At 44.8% G+C, this 21,552-nt stretch overlaps 1 protein-coding gene across 1 annotated transcript in view; it reads left to right on the forward strand.

Moving 5' to 3' along the window:
* LOC101725789 (nuclear body protein SP140-like protein) overlaps positions 1 to 18,255 on the forward strand; it is a 44,771-nt gene extending 26,516 nt beyond the window's left edge. Inside the window, 7 exon segments of the mRNA XM_087209311.1 lie at positions 11,691 to 11,813; positions 15,143 to 15,246; positions 15,511 to 15,626; positions 16,369 to 16,474; positions 17,059 to 17,110; positions 17,113 to 17,201; positions 17,929 to 18,255. Of these exon segments, the coding sequence (XP_087065437.1) occupies positions 11,691 to 11,813; positions 15,143 to 15,246; positions 15,511 to 15,626; positions 16,369 to 16,474; positions 17,059 to 17,110; positions 17,113 to 17,201; positions 17,929 to 18,027 (689 nt within the window). The 3' untranslated portion in view covers positions 18,028 to 18,255.
* Positions 18,256 to 21,552: the final 3,297 nt, after the last annotated feature.

Genomic DNA, 21,552 nt, shown 5'->3' on the forward strand with positions numbered 1-21,552 from the left:
CTGGCTGGAGCTGAGGGGCAGGGCTGTCATGGCCACTGTATAGGGCAGGACATAGGTTAAGATGTTTCCAGAGAGGAGTCTAAAAATACAATGGCTTCTCAAAATGGCTTACTTCTCATGCATATGAAAATCCAGAGGCAATCCCCGGTACCAAAAAAAAAAAAAGAAAAAAGAAAATCCAGAGGCAAATGGGCCAGAGTTAATGGGGAGCCATTCCACTGTCAGTATGTAGCTTTCTTTCCTAGCTCGTAAATTCCTATTATTTGGAAATGTGTTGCAAAGGAGATTAAATGAAGAAAACAGGCTCTGTGTATGTCATAAAATAATGCATATGTATAAACATATATATTTCTGAAAGTATATATTTCTACATCTCTAAATCTAGATATGTGCATAAGTACCTATCCATCTGTCTATACTGAGACATAGGTATGGATATATAGAAAAGCCCATGGTGGTTCATCCATGAAAATATATGCATTGCTTACATTTGGACAGTGTTTATGGTTACAATTGGTTACAATGTTTATATTTACATATGTAGTTTTTTTGTTTGTTTTTTGGTACCAGTGATCAAACTCGGGACCTTACACTTTCAAGGCAGGCACCAGAACCACTGAGCTAAATCCCTGGCCCTCCACATTGTATTTTGATACAATTTTACTTTCTGAATTTCTGTAATATGCACATATATTTATATATAAATTATAATCAGACCCTTAAATTCTTATTTTAGTAATGATCTAAGAAATTTCTTTATCCTAGCCAATGAAGGGTCAATCTCATTTTCCAAATGACTGTCAACTTTAAATCAGTAGATTTCTGCAGGAAAATTTTAAGGGCCTATTAATATTCTTAATTTTCACCAAACTACATATCTTATATTCTTGACAGTCACATGGCTGCCCCATGGGTGGATGTGTACATTTTTTGTTTTGAAAGGAAGCAAAAGTAGCTGCATCCATCTTGTGAATGGATATTTTCAAAATAACAGATTATTTGGACTGAAGCATTATAATATTTTCCTTGAAATCTGTGTGTGTGTAGACAAATTCTGAGAGATTTTGTCCCCAAGAACAGTGAAGTCATACATGCAATTTTAAAATTTGCCCTGCTAAAAGTAGAAGATGCCCTGGATACCTGCTTGGGAATCCTGGCCAGTAACTTTCTGGCCTGAGTGTGTGGAGAAAGGGATCAGGAATTAAACCCAGGACCCTGCTCCTGCCTCCCTTCCCACCTGTCAGCTGATGTTTTTCGTACCTCTCCCTTTCCCCGGGTCTCTGTGGAGCTGGCGCCTCAGCTGACGGCCAGGTGGTCTCCAGGGAAAACGAATCTGCGAGGTCTTGCCAAGTTTAGGGAAAGACCCAGTATGAGACACTCTCCCTTTGCCCTGCACTTCATTTCAGATTTTACTAAGGCTTGGAGAGATCTAGATCCTCCTTAAATTTTTTACTAGCTAAGCCGAGAACAGTGAAATGTAAAAGGCAAACCCATTTTGAGCCAAAGTTGTGAATGTATTTACACCCTAGATCTTAGCTGGCTGGGACCTAACATTTTCCCCTTTGAATTGTATCTGGTTTTTACAGAAATTCCTTTACCTTACATGTTGGGTTATTAAATGGCCGCACCTGTGAATTGTAAGCATAAAGCAAGTTTATTCTCTCATTGCCTTTCATTCCCCCAGATGAGCTCTTGCCTGTCTCGGGCAGCCCTGCAGTTTTTCAGTTCCCCTTTAACAGTAATAATCTCAGTTCAGGAGCTGAAAGCCCTTGCTGACCAACTATTAAAACTTCAGTCTTTGCTCCCCTCCCCGACATGTGAAATGGGGTAGGCGGGGTCAAGTCTTCTCTTGGGTAGGGGCTCTACCTCTACCCAGTGGCTGCTGGTTGGGGCCCATCCTCGACTGGGGCAGAGGAGGAGAAGAGAAGAGTGTAGACACAGCTGTGCAGCTGTGCAATGACACTGGAAACGAGATGTCTTCACAATCCCTCTGCAAAGGAAGAGGAGGCATCAGGAACCACAGTTGCCTGCTCTCAGAACAAATGTTGCCTCTCTCCTGTGGCTTCAGCAGAGCAGTAGAGGGTGAACATTGGCAGAACCAGTCCCACCAGCATCTTGCCTGGCCTCCTGGGCATCTGGCGCACCTCCTTTATGGTGCTTGGAACTAGTGGGATCCTCTCAGCCTAGTTACTTGGGAGTTTTCCGGTTTTTCCACCAAAACCCCTGTGTATTGGGTACCTCCTTCATTCAGGGCAGACTGGCATATTTTGAACTGTTCCCAAATGTTGGGGTTTCTACTGAAATTTTGAGAGGAGGAAATCGGCATCCGTGTCACACTTACTTCGAGAGTTTAGTACTGACCCTAACAAATATTTTAAAATATCTTTAAATTAAATTCTGACCACTGTAATATTTATTGAGGGTTTCCATGCTATGAAATGAGTATTACAGCCTGGAACACAATCATAGCTGAATCTTATCTTGCTTAGCCACACTACTTCAGGGTGACACACAGAAGTGCCATATTAAGAATTGGCTGGACTTAAGCTCTACATTTCCCAGTGCCAAGGGCTCCAAGGGCCAGAGTAGACTTCAATGTCTTCCCTTTTTCTCCCTAAAAATACTTGGCCTAAACAGGTTTAATGCGAGATAACTCCAATATACCCACCAGACTCAGAAAAGCTGTAACCAAACAGAGGCCGAGAGAAAGACAGAAAGAACTCTGTATTTACTGGACCGTCCAGGGTAGTGGCCAGAGCTTAAGTGCCTCAGGAGCCATGTCCTGGTCTCCCAGAGTTCTGCTGGCATCTTGGGTGGCAGAGAAGGAGAGCAGAACCCGTTGGAGAGCCACACCTGGTGGATGGCCTTCCAATGCCTGGTGATTCCACTGGGCAGGGGAGGAAATGAGAAGAAGCAGAATGATTGCTATGCCTCCTGGGGACCCATTTCCACCACTTCAGTAGTTTTCTTATTTTTTAAAATTAATTTTATTTGTACAATTTAGGTATACAATATAATGACATTCATCATTGGAGATTTGTATCTTTACATGCTGCATCTTGATTCTCATTTTTTCCACATTCCTCCGCCCTCCCTTCAACCCCTCTACCACCCCACCTCCCATTTACAAAGAGTTTGTTTCCATTTTTTCCTTTCCCATATTAATTCCTTTCCCTTTCCTTTCTCCTACCCTCCCACTTCCCCCTCCCTTTTGCACCTTCTCTTCCTGTTTCACATGAGCCATTATACATTTAGTCCTTATTTACACTTTCAGTGTCTCACACCAGAGAAACTATTCAGTGTTTCCACACGTGTGTCCTATTTACTTCACTTGAGAGTATTGCCTCAGTGTGCATCTATTTAGCTATAAATGTCTCTAATTTCTCATTCTTGATGGCTGAGTAGTACTCCATTTTATTTATTTATGTATTTTTGGTACTGGGGATCAAACTTGGGTCCTTGTGCTTATGCAGCAGGAGGTGAAACCACCGAGCTAAATCCCCGGCTAGTACTCCATTTTATTTTAAAACACACACACACACACACACACACACACACACACACATCTTCTTTATCCAGTCTCCAGTTGAACCACAATTGGACTATTTCCAAGTTTTAGCTATCACAAATTGTGCCGCTATGAACATGGGTGCACATATATCACTGTGGTATGATTCTTTTAAATCTTTGAGGAAGATCCCCAGCAGGGGGACAGCTGGGTCAAATAGGACTTCCAGTCCTAGTTCTTTGAGGTATCTCCGTACTGATTTCCACAGTGGTTGCACCAGTCTGCACTTCCACCAACAGTGGAGCAGGGTTCCTTTTCCCCTACATCCCCACCAGCATTTGTTACTGGTTGATTTTGTGATAGCAGATATTCTTTCTGGGGTGAGGTGGAATCTCAGTGTTGTTTTCATTTGCATCTCTCAAAAGACCAGTGATGTTGAGCATTTTTTCATATGTTTATTTGCTGCTTTTACTTCTTTGTCTGAGAAATGTCTATTTGCTGCTTTTACTTCTTTGTCTGAGAAATGTCTGTTCATTTTCAGATGCCCATTTTTGGGTTGGATCTTTAAATTTGGGAGATCTGATTTTTAAAATTCTTTATATATTCTAGATAGTAGACCTTTATCTAAGGAACAACTGGTAAAAATTTTTTCCCACATTATGTTTTGTCTCTTCACGCTCTTGGTGGTTTCTATTGCTGTGCAAAAGCTTTTTTTTTTTTTGGTACCAGGGATTGAACTCGGATACTTCCACTTGCGAGGCAGGTGGCAGAACCACTGAGCTAAATCCTCAGCCTTGCAAAAGCTTTTTAATATGAAGAGATCCCACTTGTTGATTCTTTGTGCTAGTTCATGTGAAACTGAGGTTTTCTTCATTAAATCTTTTCCTATGCCAATGTCTTCGAGAGTTCTACCCAACCTCTCTTCCAGTCAGCTTAGTGTTTCTGTTTTAATATTTAGATCTTTAATCCATTTTGATTTTAGTTTAGTGCATGGTGAGAGATACAGGTCTAGTTTTAATCTTTGGCAAGTTGAAGCCCAATTTTTCCAGCACCATTTATTAAAGAGGCTATCTTTCCTCCAGTGAGGGTGTCTGGCTCCTTTATCGAAGATGAGATGGCTGAGTATGTCTGGCATTGTTTCTGCATCTTCTAATCTGTTCCACTGGTCCTCAGGTCTGTTTCTTTGCCAGTACCATGCTGTTTTTATCACAGTAGCTTTGTAGTATAGCTGCAGGTTGGGGATTGTGATACCCCCTGCCATGTCTCTGCTACCTAGAATTGCTTTTGCTATTCTGGGTCTCTTCTTGTCCCAAACGAATTTTTGGATTGTTTTCTCAAGGCCCATGAAGTATGCTGCTGGGATCTCAATTGGAATTGCATTAAATCTATATAGCAGTTTTGGAAGTATGGCCATTTTCACTATATTAATCCTTCCTACCCAGGAGCAGGGGATGTCTGTTCATTTTCTGATATCATCTTCAATCTCTCTTTTCAGAGTGCCATAGTTTTCAGAGAAGAGGTCTTGGATTTCTTTCGTTAGGTTGATTCCTAGGTATATCAGTTTTTTGGATGCTATTGGGAAAGGAATTATTTGCCCTATTTCTCTCTCAGTGAGTCTGTCATTGGTGTAGAGGAAAGCTATTGACTTTTGTGTGTTGACCTTGTAACCAGCTACTTGACTGAATTTGGTTATTAAGTCTAGAAGACTTTTGGTGGAGTTCTTGGGGTCTTCTATATAGAGTATCATGTCGTCTGCAAATAATGACAATTTGACTTCTTCATTAGCTATCTTTATTCCTTTTATTTCTTTCTCTTGTCTAATTGCCATGGCTAATGTTTCCAGAAGTATATTGAACAAGAGTGGTGATAGTGGACATCCTTGTCTTGTTCCTGATTTGAGTGTGAAGGATTTCAGTTTTTGACCACTTAGTATGATATTAACTGTTAGTTTTTCATAGATGGCTTCTATCAGTTTGAGGTAGAGACCGTCTATTCCAATTTTTTGTAGGGTTTTTATCATAAATGCATGTTGGATTTTGTCAAATGCTTTTTCTGTGTCTATGGAGATAATCATATGGTTTTTGTCCTTGGCTCTATTGATATAGTGTATTACATTAATTGATTTTCGTATATTGAACCATCCCTGCATCCCAGGGATGAATCCCACTTGATCAGGGTGTATGATCTTCTTGAAGATCTTCTGCATTCTGTTTGCCATTATCTTATTAAGGATTTTTGCATCTATGTTCATTAGTGAGATTGGCCTATATTTCTCCTTTTCGGTTAGGTCTTTCTCTGCTTTGGGGATCAAGGTGATGCTTGCTTCCAGGAATGAATTTGGGAGTATTGCTTCCCTTTCAATTTCATTGAAGAGTTTAAACAGTAGTGGCAGCAGTTCCTCTCTAAATGTCTTGTAGAATTCAGCAGTGAAGCCATCAGGGCTTGGGCTTTTCTTAGTCGATAAGTTTTTAATTATGTTTTCAATTTCATTGGTTGATATTGGGTTGTTCAGAATTTTTAGGTCTTCTTCATTCAGCTTTGGTAATTCACATGTATGTAGGAATCTGTCCATTTCTTCTCTGTTGTCCATCTTATTGGCATATAGGTTCTGGAAGTAGGTATTGATGATCCTCTGGATTTCTGCTGGGTCTGTTGTAATTTCACTCTTTTCATTCCTAATTGCATGGATTTGGGCCTTTTCTTTCCTTTTTCTGACAAGGTTGGCTAAGGGTTTATCAATTTTGTTGATTCTTTCAAAGAACCAACTCTTGGCTTCATTGATTTTTTGTATTGTTCTCTTAGTCTCCATTGCATTGATTTCTCCTCTGATCTTTATAATTTCTTCCCTTGTATGAGCTCTGGGGTTGTCCTGGTCTTCTTTTTCTAGAAACTTGAGGTTCACCATCAGGTTGTTTAATTGGACTCATTCTGTTTTCCTAATATGCATATTCACTGCTGTGAATTTCCCTCGTAAGACTGCTTTCATTGTGTCCCATAGATTGCGATATGTTGTATTGTCATTGTCTTTTAATTGAAGGAACTGTCTGATTTCTTCTTTAATTTCCTCTATGACCCATTGGTTATTCAGAAGTGTGTTGTTCAATTTCCACATGTTTATGAAATTTTTTTGAGTTTCTTTTGCTATGGATCTCCAATGTCATCACACTGTGGTCTGATAATATACAGGGGATAACTTCAATTCCTTTGCACTTACTTAAACATGTTCTGTGTGTGAGTAGGTGGTCTATTTTGGAGAAGGACCCATGTGCAGCTGAGAAGAATGTGTATTCTGATTTTGTGGGGTGGAAGACTTTGTAAACATCTCTTAAATTCATTTGTTCAAGAGTTCGATTGAGTTCTAGTATTTCATTACTTATTTTTTGTCTAGTTGAGCTATCTATTTGTGACAGTGGGGTGTTGAGGTCCCCCACTGCAATTGTATTAGTGCATATATGACTTTTCATGTCTGTTAGTATTTGTTTTATATAGTTGGGCACACTAGTGTTTGGTGCATAGATATTTATGATTGTCATCTCTTCCTCTTAGATTCTTCCCTTTACAAGGATGTAGTGTCCTTCTTCATCTCTCTTAATCAGTGTTGGTTTGAAATCTACTTGATCTACAAAGAGGATAGCTACTCCTGCTTTTTTTCGGGTTCCTGTCGCATGCAGTATTGTTTTCCACCACCCTTTAACTTTCAGTCTATGAGTTTCCTTTTGAATGAAGTGTGTTTCTTGTATGCAGCATATTGTTGGATTTTGCTTCTTGACCCATTCTGCCCATCTATTTCTTTTGATTGGTGAATTGAGACCATTAACATTGATGGTTATAACTGAAACATATTGACTTGTCATTGCCATGACTTTCTCTTTTTGTTGGGTTCTCCCCCTTTCCATTTAATTTCTTGTCATGCCAGATGGGTTCATTCTGCTTTGCTTCCTGGGGTTGTGATCCTCAATATCTGTTCCTAGGATATTGTGTAAAATTCTTTGGAGTGCTGGTTTGGTATTCACGAAGTTCCTAAGGTGCTCTTTGTCATGAAAGTATCTTATTTCTCCATCCATTTGGAAAGATAGTTTTACAGGGTACGTCAATCTGGGTTGGAGGCTGTTTTCTTTTAGGGCTTGGAATATGTCACTCCAAGCTCTTCTTGCCTTGAGGGTTTGTGTTGAGAAATCTGCTGTGATTCTGATGAGCTGTCCTTTGTATGTGATTTGTTTCTTTCTCTGACTGCTTGTAGAACTTTGTTCTTCTGTTGTGTTTCTGGAATCTTAACAGTTATATGCCTTTGTGTAGATTTTTTTTGATCAAGGCTAGTTGGAGTCCTATATGCCTCACTTATCTGTATGTCAAGCTCTTTTCCCCTGCTTGGGAAGTTTTCTGCCATTATTTCTGTGAACAGTTTTTTTTATGTCATCTGCACTCTCTCCTGTTTCTTCATTGAGCCCAATCAGTCTTATGTTATTCTTCTTTGCATCATCTAGCAGCTGCTGGATTGATTTCTCATGTTCCTTTATAATTTTGAAGCAATTTTTCTTTTCCTGGTCACTAATTGCAATCTTATCTTCTATATCTGAAATCCTGTCCTCACATTGGCTCATTCTGCTGTGTAGACTTTCAGTGGAGTTTTTCATGTCCTGGAAATCTATTTACATCTGTTTTATGGATTCCATTTGTTTCCTATGTTGGGATTCCATCATATTCCTGAGCTCCTCTCTAGATTTATTAATCATGTCTTGCACTAGGAGCACAATTTCTCCTGTTATCTGAGAAATTATTTCTGATTTCATTTTTTCCAGATCCCCTTTTGTTGCCAGTTCAGTGGGTCCAGGTGGTTGAGAATCAGAGTGTTCCATCTCAATTCCCTTTGAGGTTGCTGTAGGTGATCTGGAAGTCTGTTTTTGAGACTTATTTATGTGTTTTCTCATTTCAACTGGGGTGGGGGCTGTTGGCACCTGCATGGATTACCTCCTCTGAGCTGGGAGTGGTGGGACAGGGGCCAGGAGCAGCAGTAGGGATAGTGACCCAAAAGCCCTTTCCCGTGGGCTGGGAGCAGCAGGAGGGATGGTGGCCGGGAAGCCCCTTCCTCTGGTCCAGGAGCAGTGGGATGGTGGGTCAGCAGCCCCTACCTCTGGGCCAGGAGCAGTGGGAGGGATGGTGGCCCGGAAGCCCCTTCCTCTGGGCCAGGAGCAGCAGGACAGAAGGTGGCCCAAAAGCCCTATCCTCTGGGCTGGGAGCAGCAGGAGGGATGGTGGCTGGGAATCCCCTTCCTCTGGACCAGGAGCAGTGGGATGGCGGCTCAGAAGCCCCTACCTCTGGGCCGGGAGCAGCAGGACTCAGTACCTTTGTCTGGTGGTCCGATGTCCTCTGCATCTTTGTAGTGTGGAACCAGGTGGCTGTACAGAGGAGCAGGGGTGGAGGTCCAGTGGATTGTTGCCAGGGCACAGGCTGATTCTGCATGTTCCATGTGACTTGGAACCTTGGTAGGGCGTGTGCAGACCTGCCTGTCTACAGCGGGCTGATTCAGCATCTCAAAATTTGATTTTATAGCATGGTGCTGTTGTAGGTGCACTACACAACACAAGAGACCAAGACTTTTTCCACCATTAAAACATATGAGATTGAGGTGGGAAAAATCCTTAAAAATAGTAAGATAGTATTGACCTCATATGCATGTGTTAGTAAAAAGATCTGAATGCTCTAGTGTCTTAAAATTAAATATAAAAGATGGGGTTGGAATTGGAAAAGCAAGCACAATTTTGAAGTGCACAAAACCATGTATTTAATGACCACTGTCTTTGCAACCTCAACTTAAGCACTGGTTGTTTTTTAGCATTTTATTTTGGGTTCTATCTTTAATGAAATAAGAATGGAGCAGAAGTTTTCCTAGACCTATAGTCACTGCAGATGGCCTAGTGTAACATTCCCCTTGGAATGTATGTCAGCCAAGAAAGCAAATAATGAAAAACTGATTCTTCCCCTATCTTTATTATGTTTCCTCCACTACAAACAGGCATTCATACACAGAGTTTTTCAGGGAATTTTTTTCCTTTACGATGCACTTGAGGATATGGTGATTAGGGGCTGAAGTACCCTTCAAGGCACCTGCAATGGTTTTGATGTGGTTTTGATTGTGTTCCCAAGGGTGCGTGTATTGAAATTCAACTCCCATTGTGAGGGCTAAAAGGATGGAAAATTAATTCAGCTATAGTGTTTATTGGTGGGGTTTTGGGAGGTGATTAGGTTTAGATAAATTTACCAGGGTTGGCTTTATAAGAGGGGGAAACCAGAGGATACAGATGCGTGTTTGCTCTGTCTCCTACATGTGTCACGTTGGGACTCTGCCAGCAAAAAGTCCACCATCAGACATGGGGCCTAGAACTGTGAGCTAAATGAACCTCTTTTCAATAGTAACCCAGCCTCAGGTATTTTGTTACAGTAACACAAAACTGACCACTGAACTGCTAACATGGAGGGACTGTGCAGACCTCACTGCCATTGCTAAAGGTGAATTTTCCCTTTGTGGAAGTGGTCTGTGGGATTTGTGAGCCAGTGATGTCCATTTGTGTGAGCTCCAGAGATGGTGGTGAGACTGTTGATGCCGTCCATGGCCTCTCTGAGGCTGGGTATAAGAGAGAACCTGGTGAAGGACAGAGATGAAAGAGCTTCCATTTCCCTAATCTCTGGCATATGTAACCATCAGTATCTCTACCATATCATGAAATCATCACAAAGTTGGAATCTGGCACTGCCTCCTCTGCTGGATTCATGACTAGAATCTTAGTGACTAAATTCTCCTGTGTTTTCTGCATAAAGAGACATTATTTGATGCATTCATTAAGACCAAACATGTCCACCCAGCTCCAGAGAGCTAAAGGTGACTCAGTCTGGACTGATAAACTGAGTCAGCCACCTCTCACCCTTTCGTCCCAGCACCCTCCCTCTGCTCCCTATGGGATCACAGCTCTAGAGGTGGGACAACCTCGTTCTCAGGGGGCCTCTCCAAAGGTTCTTGCTTCCCCAGCTCCTTGGCCTTGGTGCTTGGGTCACTCTCTGCACCATGTGCCAGGCGCTGCTGTTGGCAGATTCCCTGCTCATAGGTTTCCTGTTAATCCTGCTGGTGCTAGCTAAGGTGCTCTAGAATAAATAGTAAGATATAGAAGCCCATGGTCACTTATTGGCAGCTAAGAAATCTCTTTTCCTGAGTGAGAACTGTGCTCATTTGTCATGCGCTTGTGTAGCCATCCAGCAAACAACTGCAAAGCAACTACTAAGGGCCCGGCGATGGGCTTGGCAATGCCCTGCAAAGGAGGCCAAGACAACAGACCCCAGGATCGTGTCCTCCTTGTCTTACCTGGGAGAATGACTAATAGACGGCAAGCTCTAGGGCTTCGGGACAGAGTGGGAAGGTGCCTATCTTCAGGAAGAAGGTAGCCTGGGACCCTGGACGCCCTTATCTTCAGGGCTGTGCTCCTAGGCAGGGAGATCTTCTCCCCTTGCAAGGCCTCCAAGATCCGGGACCTTGTGCCCACTTGGGGCCTTGGAGGATGCGGTCCCAGCCTGATTCCCACTGATGCTGCTCCCAGAGGGTGACACTTCCTAATTCAAGGAAAACTGCCTGGGGGCCTTCCAAGTAGGAGAATGAGTAGAGTTTCTCCAGCTCAGCCTGGTAAGGAAGGCCAGACTCCCTGTAGGGGTTCACAAAGATTCACCCTGCATCCAAGGGGCAGGGAATGGAACTGGCACTAGAACTCATTGATACATAATTTAATAGTTTTTAATTCTCTTATAAGTACACAGGCTTATAAAAGCAGATTTGAAACAAAACAAAAAGGGCTACGCCATAAACCCCTTAAAGAAGCGATCAAATATGTGATTGATGCAATACCACATTCAATATTGTCACTCAACCTTTGTCTCTTTCAGCAGAGAACACTAGATTCTTACCTCAATGCCCCAGTGGACCCTTATGTAAGTACTGACTGCCGGCTCTAACCTGTAAGAGCCCAGCCTTTTCCTGGGCACCTCAACTGTGTTACCACTGCTTTTCCCTGAAGCAATCTCACTCTGAGGTGTAGCACATCGCTGTGTGATGAGCAGGGGACACCAGCTGTGCACCCAAGCCGGGTGCATTTGTCCAGGGTTAGGCATCTCCACTGAAAGCATCCTTTGTCTGTTTCAGTGGAAACATTCCATGCTCTCGTTTCCCCTCAGAAGCAAGTGTTGGAGGCAGAGCTCTATACCATTGGATCTCTAGAGACAGAGCTTGAAGTGGGCATGGGCAGAGCCGGCCTGCAGATGATGGGTAAGCAGCAAATTTGAGAGGAAAACGGCACTTTAAAGAAGCAGTGGGGATGGAAAAGAAAAGCCCTCAATATTTGCTCCCTGGAGCAAGTAGAGCTCAAGGTGGTCTTAAGCATCAGCCAGAAAGAACAGGCCAGGCCCTGCTGGCAAGTTCAAGGTGGGCACCTTGTCCTTAGTCCTGCAGAGAAAGTGGAGCCTTCATGATGCCCCCAGGCCCAGTATGAAGGGAGCCAAACCATCACCCCTTAGCGAGCCACAGGACACTTTCCCTCAAGCTGCTTGGGTGGGGCTGGACGATGTGCATCCCATTCTGATCCCACACACCCTGTGGAATCTCTGCTCACAGTGTGGCTGGCCACTTTGGGGTCTGCCAAAATCACGGATGGCCCCCTCTGTCAGCAGCTAGATCATGCCTTGGTTCCTTTTATGGCAATCAGGTGGACATTTTAGGCAGGTCACCTGTGCACACACTGCGGGGGCAGCACTCAGAAAGTTCCATGTGGGAACACTGATGTATGATAACCAGCAGAGGCAGGAACATTGAGGAGTTCTGCATACACTTTCCTCCCAAGAAATCCCCCAACAAGATTTAGATCACACCCGCCACGGGGTTCACCCTTGTTCTACTGAGGAAGACTTCAATAGTCCAAGCAGCCCTGGAGTCCAGTGTTTGTGTGGCTCGTGGGGGATGGATGTCAACACATAGAGTTAGGTCACAGCCCACAGCCAAGAGTCTGCAGGGAGGAGATGGGAACTATCCAGGAAAGGTGTCCTCCTCTCTTAATAATCTTCCCTGGAGCAGATCTTAAGGCCAACGAGAACACTTCTCCATGCCTTAATAAGCAGACCTGGCTCAGGCTAGTTCTCAATTCAGCCACACACTAGAATCACTCAAAGAGCTTTGCAAACTATAGTTACCTGGATCCTACCATGGCGGAGATTCTGATCTAATCAGTCTGGAGAGTGACTTGGACATTGTGACTTTTAAAGTCCCCAGATGATTCATAGAGGATGCATAGAGGTTGCTTAAAGAAGAATACTGATGCCTATGCCCCAACCCAGACCAGTACTGATTTTAATGGGCATTTGGGCTAATTCAAATCTCTTACTAAAAGATTAAAGATGCAAGATTCTTAATCACTTGTTACCTTTGCTATTTCTTTATTTTTTCTGGAACTTTCTTGACAGCAATGATGGTACCCATGAGTGCCTGTGCTGATGGAAGGAAAAATGGCCCTGCCCAGCAGTCACCTTCTCCAGTTGGGGTTGTGCTTAAAAATCCCGCGTGGTATTGAGTGGGATCCTTTGGCAAAAGTTTCTGGGAGCCCGTACTATGCCCATTTTTTAAAAGCAAAATAAATGACCAAGATCTCAATTCACTTAAAAGTATTTTTACCCCGAAGCCCAAAATAATTCTCAAAAATGATGACTAATTATTGTCTTCTCGTCTTTGATTACTTTTCACACTCAGAAATAACATAGATGTGTTCCCAATTACTTTGGTCCATTAGCCCTTAAAAACATTTCTGATCTTTGTGTGTCATTAGCCTAGGTAAAATACAGACCTTCAGACTGTTTTGTTAAATTAATTAATTGAAGTGGAACTGTTCATTAGGATCTCAGCATCCTTGTGTCAAGTGGATCTTGCTGGAACAAAGTGAATGCTAAAAGAAGCTTAGAAATTAAAAATCATAGGCCTGGGGATGGGCTGGATTTGGGAGTTGAGAGAAAGGGTAGGACCAGGCTGGATTCTCAGGTTTGTGTTGGATGGTGCATGTTTTATTAAATAGAAGCACCAAGAAAGCACATCTTGGGGACTTCAGGTTGGGGCAGGAGGAGAAGCTAAATTTTGACAGGATGAGTTTGAGTTGGGCTTCTGGAGCCTGGGAGGAGATACAGGTGAACATAGGAGTGTGCATGTGAGTAGAAGAGATACTAGGAACTGAGGACATAAAGGCACAACTGCAGCTTTGAGAGTGATTTTGGTGATCCAGGCCAAGAATAAGAAAACTGTGGAATTCTATCCTTTAAAGTTTGGAAAGGACGGTGGTATGGCCATGAAGCTGATGGCGTAAACAGAGGGAACAATGGCACAAGCCAGATGCCATTTGAGGAGACAGCAATGGTCCATGGTAGAGACAGGTTGACCCCGTCATCCTTGCTTCCACCTGCTTTTCTCCTCTGCCTGCTACTCATCAATCGGCAAGTCGGTTCCCAGGCCAATCTCTCTTCAGATGCCATAGAAAGGCAGGGATTCCTCCACTAACCCTAGGGGAGGCAGGGTGTTTCTATGTGGGAGCAGAGCTACTACTACTCAGTTCTCAAATGGTTTCCATTCTTTCACAGAAGATAGGGCCAGGAGAGCCCGTGTTCCTGCACACACATCACTGATATATTTTCTGATTTACGTGGTAATTCTGATTATCACAGGAAAACCCAACCAACCCTGCTTCCTGTTTTCCTCTTAATTCTGACAGTAAGGGAAGGATTCCCACCCTAGAGTTTCAGGGATGGATGGTCAAACACATGACCTCTGACACTTGGACAGATGTGACTGACAGTAGTTTGTTAGTCACATACACTGCTAGCCCTGAGCCATCACACACACCCCAGCCCCACAGGGGAGAACAGAACAAACTGGGGCTGGGCAGGCAGGCACACACTGGCTCCTGAGGAGGTTGTGATTGACTCTAGTTTGACTATTTCTGTGGCTGGCAGGGAATTGAAACCTGCTCTTCAAGGATAAGTAGAAGTTGCACATAATCCCCTGGACAAGAAGTATCCAGTTAGGGGACTTTACCCGAAGGAACAGAGCAAGAAGGGAAATGTATGGGTAAGCCAGTCTAGGGCCTTCCACTTTTTTTTTTTTTTTTTTGGTACCGAGGATCGAACCCGGGTCCTTGTGCTTGCAAGGCAGGCGACAGAACCACTGGGCTAAATCCCCGGCCCTGGGGTGGGGGGGGCTTCCACTTTTACCAGATGTCCAGTTAGCATAGAACACTGAGGTTTCATTTCAGCCTTATCTACCACGTTTCCCTCACACAGCAGTGAACTCTGCCACACACCAGTTCCTCTTTGTGGATACACGTGTATTTGTGTGTCATGGAGTGGACATGGATTGGTCTCTTTATTTGCTCTATAAACTCTGTCTGAATGAACAGGACACAACACTTGGATGTAAATCCTGTCAAACTTTGTCCTCTCCAGATGAAAATTAAATTTGGCTAAAGACCCTACATATTGAGAGCGGTGAGGAATCTCCTGTTTGTTGATTTGGGGGCACTTCTCCATTCTTTTGAAAGTAAAGCTCCAACTCTTTAATGGTCCCAGGAAACAAGGGTGGGGACTTGGTCTTCAACCCCGGGCACTCGCTATGCCTACACACCCTGGACATGAGAGATGGCACCTCCACACCTGACAAGCTGAGTCCTGGGGTCCTGCCACAGGATCCCTGAGCTAAAGAGCTCTACCCTGCCTTGCACCGCCTGGTTATTTGTACCCAAGAGGCACTGCCACAGGCCCAGGCCTGAATGTCTTGTTCTTAAATCTCTGCTCCATGGTGACCCTTAACACCCCAGAAGGAGTGTATGTGTGTGTCCATGCAGGCTCATGCAAAGCCCATGGTTCTGGATTCCTACAGTGTAAGCCTTGTGGAGTCTTACTGATCCCGGTGATGTGGATGTCGTTTTATCTTCTAGCTGAGGAACTCAAATGAATGTGAGGTGTGCAGGGATGGGGGGACACTGTTCTGCTGCAACACTTGCTCCAGAGCCTTCCATGACTACTGTCACCTCCCACCTGTGGAAGCTGAGAGGTGCGTGATATCACCTCTCTCTTCTCCTAGGGGTCCTTCCTCCTGCTGTGCACACTCCTCCTGTAGAGTTCCTGTCTGTGTCTCAATAGAGGAAGAAAAAAAACAACCCAGCCATCACGTCTGTTTCCAAGAGCCACACACATTTGGGGAAACCTCCGGGTGTTCTTAGGGACTGAGATACAGCAGTATGATCCAGAAAGCAGTTTGATGATGCTGGCGGCAGGTAGTTCGTGTCCTTTGTGCTATCAGAGACATCTCCTTTGGGATGTGAAGGCTGGTGACTGGGGCCTTTTCCCTGTACAAAGTTTTGCAGCAAGGACTCCTGTCCAAGGGATTGAGAATGGGAAACATCAGTTGTTTTTGTTCTGTGCTTATTCAAGAAAGAAGAAAGCATGACTGATTCCCACATTACACCAGGTTTCCATGGGCTGATAGAGGCCCAAGATCCCCAGGGGTTAAAGCCGAGTGTCCTACTGCTGGGCTACTCACGTTTGTTCCCAGCACTTCTGATGGGGAAAAGAGGGTTTGCTACTCACCATGACTCCATTTCTAAGGACTGACCACCTGCTGCCCCCATTGATGAGAGGGATGCTGGCAGCTCAAGGTCACACGTAGGGGTCTTGGACACTCTGGAAGTCCCTCCTTCCCCACAGCTGAGCCCATCAGCCATTCCTGAAAAGAGGGCAGTGGCAGCTGATTCCAGGGATCTTGACCTTTGCTCACCTTACATCCAACTTCTCAGCAACCTGTGGAGTTGCATCTTCTGCAGGATGGAGTCCTTCAGAAGCCAACAGTGTTATCAGGAATCTGAGATCCTGGAGAGGCAGATGCAGGCTGAGGAACAGTTGGTGAGTCATTGGGAACCTTAAGTCTTCTCCTTTCCCTTCTCTTCTAAAAAGCACAAACGGGCCCTGGGTCAGGGAAATGGTACTCAAAGGGAGCCTGCTCTTCCAAGCCATGCTTCTGTCATGTTGGTATCACAACAAAACCTGCTTGCAGGAGAAAAAAAAATAACAAGCTAGTACATGTTTGTTTCCAAGAGCTACATGTTTGGGGAAACTTCCAGAAGATGAGCTGAGTTGGGATTCTGTCTAGGATTGCATATGGGCTCCTTTCCAACCTGCTTTTCACCGACAGTCCCTTTCTCTTGCAAAAATGTGAGTTTCTCCTCTTGAAAGTCTACTGCTGTTCTGAGAGCTCCTTTTTTGCCAAAATTCCATATCATTATTGCATAAGTAACAGCAATGAACCACAATCATGGGCTGCCATGATGCTGTGTGACTCTGATGGACACTTGTGGGGTTTGAGCTTCATCTCCTGGGGGTACAAGTGCAGGATCTGTGCTCTTGTTTTGCATTTCTGTTGGATTCTATGGGAATCTATAGAAGGTAAGCATGGAGCTTAGCCCTCCCATTGGTATTTTTGTCTTCAGGTTAAGGAGACTTCTGAAGTTCCAAAGGAACTCATGTGGTTGGACAAGATAAGGGAAAGTTAAATAAGAAGAATTACGCCCAAGTGGAAGGGTTTGTGCAGGACATGAGCCTCATTTTCCAGAACCGCAGGACCTCGTACAAGGTAAGCAGCTTTCTGTCTCCGCTTCCAAATCAGTTTCTTTTCACTGGGTCTCCGTGCCTGGTACCTGGAAAGTCTGGTTTCTCTTATCTACCTGGAACAAACCTGCACAGCAAAGGTTCTGGAAGCGAATGGTGTTTTCAGTTTAAGACTTAAGAAACAGTGAGTCGGAAGATATCATTATAACCAGAAAGGCCCTCAAGAGCTCAGTCCTCTCCCCTCCGGCAGGGGCATGTGGAGAACAGCCAAGTCCTTCCTGCTCCTGAGCACCCACAGGAGAGAGCGTAGTCCCCGTCCCCATGTCCTACTATAGACATCCCAAACTCCAGGTCTGTCACCTGTGCATGGACCACATAGTTAACCAGGGTCACCAGAGAGGAACAGAGGTGACGAGGAAGGAAAACATCATCGATCTCACCTTATGCACTTCCTCTATCTGAGTTGATACAAAGACCAGATTACTTTTCCGGTGCTCATCGAAATAACCAAAGCCAAATAAGTAAAGGTCCCTAACTGTGATAATGACTTCACATTTCTGTCCAGTTAACTAGAAATATGCTTGTGGGGGTACAAAATTCACTCTTAGCTGTGTGAGTTTTCAAGTTTAACCTGTTTAGTGAACTCAGAGTAGCTAAGAGAGAGTGATGATCATTCTCAATTATCATGAGATAATTGCTTGGCGACACTGATAATCAACATCACTATTTTGTCTTTATTATTTTGTTTCCAGTACCATGAGTTTGGCCAAATGGGACTCAGACTGGAGGCTGAATTTGAGAAGAACATCAGGGAAGTGTTTGTTATTCAGGAAACAGATGAGAACAGTTGACTGGTGCAGAAGATATTCTTGGTGTCCTGGAACAATCTTTTCTGGCCAGGTCATCCCACCTCCAAATGCAGTGGGTGTTGTCTACTAATTCCACCATCCCTGAAGACTTTCTGAATCACTTGGAGTTAGGACAGAAGAAATAAAAACTAGGCAAAAAGGAGACAAGGAAATACCACCATATTATGTTGCTTCCCTTTACCCTTCTCCTGAGAGAACTAGCAATAAATAACCAGCTTAAGAGATTTCATCTCTGATCTGCTTCTAAGGAATGCACCCTAAAATCATGGCCCTAGAAAGCAAACTCTAAGGATGTGATTCTGAAGTTGGGTCCCTGATGTTAGGTAGATTATCAATCGTCCCTGGATGCCAAATTTTCACCTGCAGAAAACCAGATGAGCTACAGGCAAAAAGGTAGAGTAGCTAGGGCAATTGAAGAGAGAAACAGTAACTATGTATAAGAACTGTGGGTTTGGTGACTATCGTTGAGTGCTACTAATGTATTAATAAAAGTAAATGACCAGTTTAGAACTATCGAGCACCTGCCTAAAGCAGAAACCCACATGTCTGCAGCTGGAAGGCAGACAGCAGTGTGCACCTGTCTTGGGTCCTGATTTTAAGAATGGCAGAACTCCAGAGAAGACTGAATCTAAGCTTAGATGGTCTCTTAGGCCAACCAGAGCCCTGAAACTCCAAATGGGACTGGCTGCTAAGGTAGATGCACATGACAGCTTTGAACTCCAGATGGCCCTGAACCCACCAGGCTTTCAAAAGAATCCCTCTGCCCCACCCCAAATTCCATCTGCCTTAAATGCAAATGATGCAGAGGCCTCTCAGCGTGACGCAATTGGACAGGCCCTGGGCGGCACCACGGGCAGACTCTGAGGTCACTCCACGTACACAGCTGTCCACATGCTGGCTGTGTTCCTTGGACCTGTTACTTATCCTCTCTCGGCTCTGGTGTCATCCCTGTAAGGGAGATCCTAGAAGGAGAAGCAGCTCATTAGATTATTGTTAGGATTAATGGATTAACGTTTATTATGCATTTTAAAAAATGTCTGTACATGCATAGTACATAAATAATAAGCAAAGGTGAAATCTGTGTCAGTCAGGGGTCTTGGCCATCAAGAGAGACCAGTTTCTCTGCAGTAGAGGAAAAGGGACTCCAGTGATGAAATTCCTGGTGGCTCACAGAAAGGGCAGGATCAGCAGCTCCGAACTGGCAAACAGCCAGGACCCAGGGCAAGAGCCACAGTAACTACAGGAATTGGCATCAGAGAGTATTGAGTCCTCTCGTTAAAGATGTTAATGAATAGCTACCAACTGGAATGTCATTTTTAATTCTTCACCACCATTCACTCCAGAGTCCAACTTCCCTGGCTGCCCTGGGTTGCTCAAGCACGGCAATGGACAGTCCCTCTACTCCTGTACCTAAGGGGGGAGGTCATTCACCCAAAGGAACCAGGCGCTGCTGGGAAAGGGGGATGGAGGGGGCGGAGCAGCCACGGAAAAACATGGCTGAACGAGGAAGCAACGAAGTGCCCCTGGGTGTGGATCCCCGGTGTCCATGGAGGGACAGGGCAACTCCAGGCCAGCCAGAGGAGCGCAGGGCTGGGGGGCAGAGTTCCCTGAGTCTACTAGACATGGCCCTGTCCCATGGAGGCATAGGCTGAGTTAGTCAATGAGTTGGCTGTTGTTCTAGAAGACAAGGTGTCCACCCTACCCGACTTGGGAGTCATGGGCAAGGAAGGAAAGAAACTATGTCTGTCAGTCATGTTTACCCGGACTCGGGGGGGGGGGGTGTTGCTGAGACACTGTGGGGCCCAGCTGGGTTCCTGCCCTTGATGGAGTGTGCTGGTGTCCCTGGGAGCTGCTGGATTACCTGCCACTCTTGTCCTGAGCTTCAAGGTCATGAGCTCTTGGAAACAACCCCTCAGCCTGAACTTCCCATTGCTCTTGCTCAGGAGCCAGCACACACTTCTGCCGGACTGAGAACTTGCACTTTCTTTCTTTCAGGAGGGGAGATGGAGCTTCCCAGTTGTTCTTGGGTGACCAAGCTGGATACATGGCCCGGGGAGGCTGCACAAGGTCCCAGAGTCAGGGCCCAGGAAATGAACTTGCCTTGACTGTGGTGCTTGTTAGGCCAAACTCTCACAGATACTTGGCCAGGTGCCACCCTGTTTCCCCCAAAATAAGACCTAGCCACAAAACAATCAGCCTTAAAATCTAGAGGTCAAAGATGACAGCCCCAATCAGCCTGTCCTTGCCTGACCTGCCTTACAGAGGAGCCACTGAGCAAGTGAACAGTGATGGCAGTGAGGCAAGGCTGACTGGGACTGGATCTTTGATCTCAAGTTTTCAAGGCTATTTTCTGGCTAGGTCTTATTTTCAGGAAGCCATGGGATTTCCTTCTTAGATGCTGAGGGAAGTCAGAGCAGGAAGGAGGCAGAAAGAAGGTGGGGTTCAATACCTTGGCAAGCAAAATACTATCAGATACTAACTCCATCTCCTCTTTAACACAGAAGAAAAACCTTTGGGCTTCTCAGCAGCATCCGGTATGTGTGGTATGTCTAGAAGGTTTGTATTATCTCAACTGAAATCCTAGCATAGTCCATGTCTTTTCCCCAAGCATATTGTTTACTCTGTTACTTGCTTTACTGAAACAGATGCACTCTCATGGACACAAAAGTAGAAGGTGTGTCGTTCCTCAAATCTCCTAGCAAGGGTCTGATGCCCCTAGGCAGAGGCATTTCTGCTCCTCAGCTGAGAAGGGATCTGCCTGGAACCACAGGTGTCCCAGGACCAGGCTTGGTGTGGAAGGGCTCAGGGCTGGTCCACTGTGGAGTGAGACAGGGAGCCCTGCTCCTAACCAACACAACAGCTAGAAGCCCTGGATCTATTGTCAACTGCCTGGGGCCTGTGAGAAGAGAACAAAAGTAGGTGGACTCCAGGAGAAGCCCAAACTCAGAAAGCAGCAAGGGAGGGAGCAGCTTCCTGTTTCCTATTGCCTGGTCCTGGGAGCAGCTAGTCGTGCTACAACAGCTGAAAATGAAACATTGATGAAAACATTTCTTCCTGGTACACAGAGCCAGGGGAAAAGCTCACAGCAGCCGGGCATTCTGGGAAGTAAGGGGAGATGCCAGAAAAGAGAAAGCCATAGAAAGGAATCTGAATTCTAGGCTTAAACCCTTCCCACACCTCTGAGGATACCCAGGCAAAGTGAAACACATCTGAACCCAGGGCTGAGCTCGGCCCAGCGTAGGTGAGACTGCAGGCTGATCCTAACCACATGAGTCATTTGCTGCCAGGCAAGTCAATCTAGACCCAGACAGACACAGGGTGCTCCTGAACAGTTAATTAATCCGGTGCCTCTAGACATGCCCATAACACTTCCATTCAGATTCTCTGGTCTGTAATAGTTGCTGGCTCTCCCTGGGTCTGTAACCACTCCTATAGGTCTCTGAGAAAGGGATTAAGCCTGCATGCCCTACATGCCCCCAAACATGTCTGTTCTTAGCAGTTTTTGCA

This window comes from Heterocephalus glaber, unplaced genomic scaffold (assembly GCF_053883595.1).
Source record: "Heterocephalus glaber isolate CG9 unplaced genomic scaffold, H.glaber_assembly_v1.0 deba00001004, whole genome shotgun sequence".
Lineage (NCBI taxonomy): Eukaryota > Metazoa > Chordata > Mammalia > Rodentia > Bathyergidae > Heterocephalus > Heterocephalus glaber.